General features: G+C 42.4%; 1 protein-coding gene across 1 annotated transcript in view; it reads left to right on the top strand.

Moving 5' to 3' along the window:
- Positions 1 to 10,627, top strand: part of rpl7l1 (ribosomal protein L7-like 1) — a 34,166-nt gene that overhangs the window by 17,211 nt on the left and 6,328 nt on the right. The window contains exons 5-6 of the mRNA XM_020510901.2: positions 5,768 to 5,877; positions 8,973 to 9,183. Coding sequence (XP_020366490.1) covers positions 5,768 to 5,877; positions 8,973 to 9,181 — 319 coding nt within the window. The 3' untranslated portion in view covers positions 9,182 to 9,183. The remainder of the gene's footprint in view (positions 1 to 5,767; positions 5,878 to 8,972; positions 9,184 to 10,627) is intronic.

The raw sequence follows: 10,627 nt of genomic DNA, 5'->3' as shown, positions 1-10,627 counted from the left end.
AGTAGACTCGCCCACTTTAAGGGCATTTAAATGGTCATTGGATAAACGTATGGATGATAATGGAATAGTGTAGGTTAGATGGGCTTCAGATTGGTTTCACAGGTCGGCGCAACATCGAGGGCCGAAGGGCCTGTACTGCGCTGTAATGTTCTCTGTTCTATGTTCTGTGTGTGGAGTTTGCATGTTCTCCCCCCTTGTCTGTGTGGGTTTCCTCCCACAGTCCAAAGATGTGCAGGCTAGGTGGATTGGCCATGCTAAATATGTCCAAGGAAGTGCAGATTTACAGGGATGAGGTGGAGCTGGGTGGGAAGCTCCATTGTTGTGGACTTGATGGATCGACTAGCCTGCTTCCACACTGTTGAGATTCTATGATTTATTGCATGTGGCAACAAAACAAGACCCCTTAAGTAAGCAAGTTAAACCTCACAATTCAACTTGGCTGTTATCAAATTAATGGTGGAATTCAGCTATGATTCCAACTGATAGTGTCTGGCTCTGGAAGTGTCCAGAATTCGATCCTTCCATCCAGTTTTGTTCTTTGAAGTTCTGCCAAGGGAGAGTTCTGGTGTTGCCTTCTCTTCATTATGTAATGTTATTGATGTTTCTTTTAGATTCTTTCATCCAAAATATTGCAAGTCTGCAGCTTGCCTTCTTAGCAGATGTAGCTTCATTGTTCCTTGTTAGATTTGGCATTGACTGTCTGTCTGAGGATTGCTTTCCTGCAGTTAACTCCTTAAATTCTTTTTCAGGGCAGTCAGATATCCTTGTGGCGTGAGGCATTCGGTTATCAAGCAAATGTCAGAACAGTTCAAGTAGCTTTGAATCCTTCCTCTCTCAGACATTGCTAATTGCTTTCAATTCTTGTATAAGCTTGTCCTTGTCCTTTAGTAGTTTATTCTTTATTCATTCTTGGGATGAAGGTGTCGCTGGCCAGGCAGCATTTATTGCCCAGAGGGCAGTTAAGAGTCAACCACATTGCTGTGGATCTGGAGTCACATGTAGGCCAGATTAGGTAAGGATGGCAGTTTCCTTCCCTAAAGGACATTAGTGAACCAGATGGGTTTTTCCTGACAATCGACAATGGATTCATGATCATCATTAGTTTCTAATTCCAGATATTTATTGAATTCAAATTCCACCATTTGCTGTGGCAGCATTCGAACCCGTGTCCCCAGAACATTACTTGGGTCTCTGGATTAACAGTCCTGTGATAAGACCACTAGGCCATTGCCTCCCCCAGACAGTTATTGCTGATTCTTTTGAATGTAACAGTTTCTCTTTGTTAATTATTTCAATCCATCAACAGTTATTAAAGTTCAGAGGTTTACACTAGCCTAGATGGATTAATTAGGAGAGTCAGCATGAATTTCGAAAGGAGAACTTGTGTTTAACTAAGCTGCTGGAGTTTTCTAGAGGTTTCTTTTAAAGAGGAGAGAGTCTTGCCATGTTTGGAAAATGTTACTTTTTTTAGCAATTCGACTGACACCCAAAATGTAGAGCGTCATAATTTTACAGTACTTTCTGCAATCTCTGTACTGAGCTGTTTGTATTGTAGCTGTAAAAGGTAAAGCCATCTACTAGACCATAGGCGGGATGACTGGTAGTTCAACCTGAGGGACACCATGCCTCAAGCAGATGGATTGAGAAGGAGTCTTTCATGGTAACCTCAGCTGGTGTGGGAATTGAACCCACACTGTTGGCATCGTTTGCATCGCAAACCAGCATCTCGCCAACTGAGCTGGACAGGTCATGGTACTAAAGGGACTATCAGCAATTATCTGAGTGGTAGAGTTAGAGTAAAACACACAAATAGTCAGTGGATATTTTTTGGGCTGAAGGAAAGTTTGTAGTGGAGGTCCCCAGGGGTGGGTACTGGAATACTTTTCCTAATATATATTAATGATCTGGATCTTGGTGTGAAGGGGACCATTCAAATTTTGCAAATGGCACTAAACTCAGAAGAATTGTAAAATGAGAGGACAGTGCGGAACTGCAAAAGGATATTGGTAAGTTGGTGGAGTTGGCAGATAGGTGGCAGATGATTTCTAAGGTTTTAGAGTAGATTTGTAGCTCGGGTTGTGGATGTTGTGGTTGGTTGACTTGCCGAGCTGGTTCGTTGATAAGGAACAGGACTACATCTCCAAGGCACATGCACTGCTAGCCGATGAGAACACATACCGGCAAGTGCAGACAGACCCGACACCACAACTAGGCAACAAGATCCTCAATATGCTAAAAGGACTCAAACAGACCGGACAGATCAACAAAACAGACTTCTTAAGAATGAAACCTGAAGAAACCAACACACCCCCATTCTACAGCCTTCCGAAAGTACACAAACCGGAAGTGACCCATAGTCTCCCTACCAGGCACGCCATCACACAGATTAGCAAAGGAACTACAAAGGAGACTAAAGCACCTCATCAATGAGTCACCCCACTCAAACCACTCAGCCCAAGAGTTCCTCAATTCCATCAAGGACATCAAGATAGATGACGACAAGACCATTGGTATCGTTTGACGTTACTGCCCTATTCACATCGATCGACATACCACTAGCAAGAGAAACAATGACAGCACTACTAAAACAAAAACAAGACCCCAGTGACACCAGCTCCACAGACAACCTGCTGAAGCTACTGGACTTATGCATCACCACCCACTTCACCTTTAATGGCCAAATGTACAAATAGATCAACGGGACAACCATGGGATCACCCATCTCCGGACTAATAGTCGAAGCGGTGATGCAGAGACTTGAAAGTACGGCCCTCCCGCTAATCCAACTAAAACTATGGATGTGCTATGTGGACGACATCTTTGAAATTGTTAAACGGGCCAAACTGGAGGAGATACACGAACTAATAAACAACACCCTCACCGGAATCAGATTCACCAGAGGAGAAGAACAAACAGCTCCCATTCCTGGACGTCATGGTAGAGCGCAGGGCAAATGGGGAATTCCTAACAAAGTTACACAGGAAAGCCACACACACTGACCAAGTACTGAACTTCAACAGCAACCACCCTAACACACACAAACAAAGTTGAGTCAGAGCATTATTTGAACAAGCAGCAACACGCTGCAGCAGCACAGAGCTACGCCAAGAAGAAGAAGAGCACATCTTCCAGGTATTCAAAGACAATGGATACCCGAAACACTGGGTCAGAAGATGCCTATTACACGAACAACACCAGGAAGATACTACGCGCCCCGACACACTCATCACACTACCTTACATCAGGAACACATCTAAACTGACCACAAGACTGCTGCGACCACTGGACATCAGAGTAGCACACAAACCCCCATCAACCCTGCGACAACTGCTCACCCGAACCAAAGACCCAGTACCCACTATGGACAAGACCAATGTCATATACAAGATTCCCTGCAGAGACTGTGACAAACACTACGTTGGACAAACGGGAAGGAAATTAACAACAAGCGTACATGAACATCAATTGGCTACAAAAAGACACAACCAATACTCAGTCATCTCTAAGCACATGGATCAGGAAAACCACCAATTTGACTGGGACAACACCAAGATCCTGGGACAAGCAAAGCAGAGATGAGCACGGGAATTCCTAGATGCCTGGTACACCACGAAGAAAGCCATCAACAAACACATAGAGCTCGACCCCATATACACTCCACTGCGAAGGAAAACCGGAAGTGAGGTAATCCAGATTAATGGACTCCGGAGTTTAAATAACAGGCGGGAAAACACAATGGCGCTTCATCGGAGGCTGCACTGATGATGTTACCCAGCAGGGTAATGAAATATCTGTGGAAAAACAACGAACCAGCTCGGCGAGCCAACCAACCAACCACAACAGGTGACAGATGAAGTCCAATGCAGAGAAGTGTGAGATGATGCACTTTCGTCACAACAACATGAAAGACAATATAAAATATAAATAGAGTACAATTCTAAAGCGGGTGCATAAGCAGAGGGACCTGGGTGTATACGTGCACAGATCATTGAAGGTGGTACAGCAAGTGCAGAGAAAGAAGTTACTAAATCATCCGTTGTTCTTGGTTTTATTAATGGGGCATAGACTGGAAGTGTAAGGAGGTGATGTTAAACTCGTCCAAAACCCCTGTTAGACCTCAGCTGGAGTATTGTGTATATTTGAGTGCCACAATATAGTAAAGATGTGAAACAGAAAATACAAACTGGATTAGCAGGCTATTCAGCCTTTCTAGTCTGTTCCATCATTCAGTATAATCATAGCTGATGATCCAACTCAGTATCCTGTTCCTGCTTTCATCCCATGCCCTTTGATCCCTTCATCGCTCAAAACTATTTCTAACTCCTTGAAAATATTCAATGTTTTGACTCCAAAGGGAAAATGGGAGTTGAGGATTATCAGATCAACCATGATCTCATTAAATAACAGAGCAGACTCAATGGGCCAAATGGCTTACTTCTGCAGCTACATCTTATGGCCTTAAATTATTCCTCAGAGTGGGATCTGAGTCTTCAGAACTCTCTTCCTCAAAAACTGTTAGAAGCAGAGTAATTGAGTATTTTGAAAGCAGAAGTAGATAGATTATTGGTTAAAAAAGGCAGGGGTGAAAGGGTATCAGGGTTGAGTGCAAATGTAGAGAATTCTGATTCATTGAATGACAAAACAAGCTTGAGGGACAACTGGCCTACTCCTGCTCCTAATTCTTACTTACATTCGCATCTTTATCCCTTTACTCAAATCCTCTTGTAGTAAAGGCTTACAAACCATTTATTATCTTATTTGCTTGCTTCGCAAGTCACTACTGTTCGCTCACCTTTATTCAGCTCCTGGTCCTTTAAAACATCAATCTTAAAATTATCATCCTCGTGTTCAAGTTTCTCCAATAGTTTTATCCCTCCCTTTCTCCATAATTTTGATTGCTCCACAATTGGCAGCCATAACTTCAGCTATTTGGACTTTAAACTCTGGAATTCACATCTTAAACCTTTGCAGGTCTAAGTCTTTTCTGTTTCAAGTCCCTCCTTAATTTTGTTTTAAATTCCTTCATGGGGCGTTGGTGTCATTAGCATATATTTTCTGCTTGGCCATTTCAAAGTGAAATTAAGAGCTAACCATTTTTGCCATGTGTCTGGTTTAAGGACATTATTGAACTAGATAGATTTTTATAAGAATCGACAGTAGTTACACAGTTGCCATTAGGATTGCTTTTAATTCCAGATTTTATTGATCAAAGATTTTGGCATCTACGATGGCAGGATTTGCATCACTGTCAGCAGAGCATTAGCTTGGAGTCCAGTGACATTATTGCTACACTATTGTCTTCCCTGAAGTTTTTGGTCACCTATTTTATTATGTTATGTGGTTTGGTATCAAATTCTGTTTTGTAATGTCCCTGTGAGGAGACACTTTGTCATGGTTTACTACATTAAATCTGCTGTATAAATATAAATTGTTGATTCATGGGTTCAAGTCTTTGCAGTTGAACTGAGGCACGTTCACTACTGACTGTATTGTAGATAACTGTAGAGATGGGCAATACAGAAATCCGCTTCGTCGTACACAGTAACTATTGAAAAGAAAGAGGGTGAAACTTCAGGAGGGAAAACTTGGAATTAATTTCTCGATTGTAGATAATTGAACCGGCAACAAAGCTTAGGATCTTGTTTCGTGCTGGGTTGAGTAGTATGGAGTGGAAAATACTTTGTACTTCAGTGCAGTCACATAATGGCTACTGATTAATGCATACCATGTCCACTTCATTCATGTACATTTTGTTTTCTCCTCATAGGTTTCCCAATTTGAAATCTATTCGTGAACTGATTCTGAAACGGGGCCAAGCAAAAGTCAACAAGAAGCGTGTGGCTTTAACCGACAATAGAATCATTGAGCAGCATCTGGGTAAGAATCAATTTTGTTGACATAATCCCAAAACTGAGAAAGGATAGTGATAATGGATCTATTGCATAAATTTACAGCACAGGAGGAGGTTGTTTGGCTCACAAAGTAAACATAGAATATACTAAATAAGTTGACATAACTCCAAGTTAACAAGTCACCCAGTCCATCCTATGTTACTAATAGAAACTAGGGTAGAGATAGCAGAAATGCTTCTAACAATCTTTCAATCCTTCTTAGATATGGGAGTGATTTCAGAGAAGTGAAGGATTGTAAATATTCCATCCCTCTTCAAAAGAAAGGAATAATGTTGCCAACTTCAGGCTATTCAACCTCATGAGGGAAAACTACTTGAGACCATTGTCAAGAATAGTATCCGTTTTCACTTAAGGAAAAGTTGTACAAGACATTGATAAGGCCTCTTCTGGAATACTGTGTCTGGTTCTGATCACTCAGTTAAAGGAATGATATTATTAAAGTTTCAGAAGAGATTTACTGCATCTTGCTTGGTATGGAACGTTTGAGTTATAAAGAAAACCTGGATAGGCTGGGACTTGTTTCACTGGGACACAGGAGGTTGAGAGGCAACCTTACAGGAGTTTATGAAATAATGAGGAGGTATAGATAGAGTTAGTGGTAGCTGTCTTTTCCCTAGGATGGGAGATTTCAAGACTCGGGGGCACATTTTTAAGGTGAGAGGAGAGCAATTAAAAAAAAAATACATGCGGAGCAAATTTTTTAGAGGGTGGTTCACGTGGAATAAATTGCCTGAGAAACTGCTGGATGTGGGTACAATTATAACGTTTAAAAGACATTTGGATAAGTACATGAATAGGAAAAGTTTAGAGGGATATGGGCCAGGAGCAGGCAGGTGGCACTAGTTTAGTTTGGGATTATGTTTGGCTTGGACTGAAGGGTGTGTTTCTGTGCTGTATGACTCTATAAGTTAATAAGGGACAGCCAGCACAGAAGGCAAATCATGTCTGACTTAACTGATTAGTATTTTGAAGTAGTAGAAAGGGTTAATGATCTAAGTACGGTAGATACAAAGCATTTGAAAATGTACAATTATTAAGTACATTATAAGATATTATAGGGACAACAGTACTTTCAGTGTGAAAAGAGAATATTGGTGAAAGGATATTTATTGACTAACACAGGTTAATCTAAGAATTTATTGTTACCTATAAACCTTGATGTCCAATGTATTACTATCATTGATTCCACCACTATCATCCTAGGGGTTACTACCACAGAAAAATACTACCACAGAAAGTGTTTGCGGCCAAAACGTTATTTTCAACAAGCAGGTAGATACAGCTTGTGTAGCTAAAGGATTCAAGGGAAACGGGGGACGATGGGATTAATGTATTGAGCTTGACGATCAACCATGATCATATTGAAAGCCGAGTAGGCTTCAGGGGTTGAATGGCCTACTTCTCCTCCTATCTTCTATGTTTCTATGTACAAATACTGTGACTACAAAAGCAGGTCAGAGCTGGGAACATAAGAAGTAGGAGCAGGAGTAGGCTGTTCAGCCCTCAGCTCCTCTTTCATGTAGCTCCTCATTGCCCTCAACATCTCAATATTTCAAAATGTACCTCCTCTTTAAATACTTTGTGATCTAGCCTGCACAACTGTCTGATAGAGAATTCCAGACATTCACTATTCTCTGAAAGAAGAAATTCCTTCACGCCTTAACTCTAACTCCCCCGAGCCTGCCCACCATCTACGAGGTGCAAACCAGGAATGTGTTGGAATGCAACCATTTTTTTGGGTGATAGCAGCTCTAATAACACTCAGGAAGCACCATTAGGACAAAGCAGCCTGTTTGATTGACACCCCATCCATCACCTTCAACATTCACTCCTTTCAACACTGACACACAGTAGCAGCCATGTGTACCATCTATAATATGCACTGCTGCAATACATCAATATTTCTTCCATAGCACCTTCTAAGCCCTGCCTGAAGGGGTGGTGCGAATAGATTAAATAATAACTTGCAAGAGATTTAGATAAATAGTGTTAATGTCACTGGTCTAGTAATCCAGAACAAAATGGTGTTGGCCTGTGGACATGGGTTTGAATCCCACCATGGTAGATGGTGAAATCTGAATTCATTACAAATCTGGGATACATAAATAGGCTAACTGCAACCACGTAACCACTGTTGATTGTCATGAAACCCATCTGGTTCACAAATATCCTTTAATGAAGGAAATCTATTCCTCTTATCTGGTGTTGCCTGCATGTGACTCCAGACCCACATCAATGTGGTTGACTTTTAACTACCCTCTGGGCAATTCAGGATGATCAATAACAGCTGGCCTCGCCAAGGCCACCCACATAGTATGAATTTATGAAAAGAAAATTAGATATAGTACTTCGGGCGAATGGGATCAAAGATTACGGTGAGAAAGCTGAATTATGCTATTGAGTTGGATGATAGCCATGATCGTGAAGAATGGCGGAGCAGGCTTGAAGGGCCAAATGGCCGCCTCCTTTTCCTATCTTCTATGTTTCTATATGGGGAACGAGCAGGAATGTGAGTCAAATTAGATATTTAGCATAGAATTGGCATAGGCACAATGGACCAAGTGGCTTCTTTCTAAGCTGTAACAATTCTGTGCACTACCTTAGAATAACTAACCTGTTTCTTGGAGAGTGAGGATGAAAGTGAGAAAATTGACAATGTAAACAAGTTGAAAGAATTTGAGGGTTGTAACGTTATGGCAAAAAGGTAAGGTTGCCATAGTTCCAGAGCATCACAGGCCGTTCTCCTATTAGGGACAACTGGTGGTGGTTTAACCCAGGAGTCATCACACCTCAGGTGAGGAGAAGGTAGGATCTTCATGGTAACCTCAGCTGGTGCAGGAATTGAACCCACGCTGTTGGCATCACGCTGTGTTGCAAACTAGCCATCCAAACAGTTGAGCTAGGCATAGGCAATAAATGCTGGTTCAGCCAGAGATACCACATACTGTGAACAAAATTTTTAAAGAAGTGGCAGTCTCAGACACTTACATTTGCTTTATTATAGTTTTATATAAACTAATACAGTTTATATGAGCATTATTGCTATATTTTTGTTTGCAGGAAAATGGGGAATGATTTGTCTCGAGGACTTAATACATGAAATCTATTGTGTGGGAAAATCATTCAAGGAGGCCATGAACTTTCTGTGGCCCTTCAGACTGTCTGTAGCTCGACATGCAGCAAGAAACAAAGTGGGATTTCTCCGTGAGCTTGGAGAGACGGGGAATCGTGGAGAAGAAATCAATAAACTGATTCGGCAGCTCAATTAAAGGTAACAAGATAGATTTGAACAGCTCTCTGTTGTCTCATGCCTTTTTGCAGATTAAAACCAAGGAGGCTGAAGTGCCTTGATTGCCTAGGTATGAAATTGGTTAAATGACTTGCAGAGACTTTCTTTAGGGGCTATAGACTTAAACAAAAATGGAAAAGAATACTGGCTTAAACAAAGGATCTGGAAGGTGATTTTGCAATTTTAGGGAAATTCATTGGAAGTTGTATTTGCCGTGTTGCCTAATTTCCATGATGTGGAGGTGCCAATGCTGGACTACGGTGGACAAGATCAGAAATCACGTGACACCAGGTTATAGTCCAACAGGTTTATTTGAAAACACAATCTTTCAGGGCATATCCCCTTCATCAGGTGAAGTGAGAAAGAAGCACACAGAACACAGAATTTGTCAGTAAAAGATAAAAGGGCCACACAACGAATGAGGATGTATTTAACAAACCTAAGATGCTGTTAAATCTTTAATCTGTTAGAAGGTTTTAATTGATTAATATGTATATGTAAATCCCCAAATTTCTTTTAAGTCACTGCACTGAGAGAACTAAAGGTCATGTCAGTGTAAAAAGATGACATTTTAGGTCAGATAATGTATGTTAGGTGTCTGTTTGTGTTTTGGTTTGGAGTCAGACCGGTTTTATTTCTAAAGTAGGAATTTATAAAAGGCCACATTGACTGACTGTCTATAAATTATGGACTTTGAACAAAATAGAATGTATCTGCAAATACGAATTCACCAGATAAATTTATATATATGTGCTGTGTGTGAAAGAGAGAGGGGGTGGAGAGTGTTTGTGAAGGGGGGAGAGAGAGAGAGTGCGCGTGTGTGCGTGTGTGTGTGTGAGAGAGGAGAGGCGGGGAGAGAGTGTCTGTGTGTGGGGGCGAGAGAGAGAGAGGGGGAGTGTGGGAGGGGAGAGAGAGTGCCTGTGTGAGTGGGGGAAGAGAATGCCTCTGTGAGTGGGGGAAGAGAATGCCTGTGTGAGACAGGGGGGGAAGAGAGAGTGCCTGTGTGTGAGGGCAGGGGAGAGTGCGAGAGACTGTGTGCGCGCAGAGGGGAGAGAGAGAGACTGTTGTGCATGCGCACGCGTGCGTGAGTGAGGGAGAGAGAGAGACTGTGTGCGCGCACGTGTGGGGGGGAGAGAGAGGGAGAGTGTCTGTGTGTGAGCGGGGACGAGAGGGAGAGAGAGAGACGTGTGTGAGCGGGGACGAGAGGGAGAGAGAGAGACGTGTGTGTGCGGGGACGAGAGGGAGAGGGAGAGACGTGTGTGTGCGGGGACGAGAGGGAGAGGGAGAGACGTGTGTGTGCGGGGACGAGAGGGAGAGGGAGAGACGTGTGTGTGCGGGGGCGAGAGGGAGAGGGAGAGACGTGTGTGTGCGGGGACGAGAGGGAGAGGGAGAGACGTGTGTGTGCGGGGACGAGAGGGAGAGGGAG

The sequence above is a fragment of the Rhincodon typus genome, chromosome 9, assembly GCF_021869965.1.
Source record: "Rhincodon typus isolate 14 chromosome 9, sRhiTyp1.1, whole genome shotgun sequence".
NCBI lineage: Eukaryota > Metazoa > Chordata > Chondrichthyes > Orectolobiformes > Rhincodontidae > Rhincodon > Rhincodon typus.
Note: the sequence above shows the minus strand (reverse complement) of the source record. Positions and strands in the feature narration are given on the sequence as shown.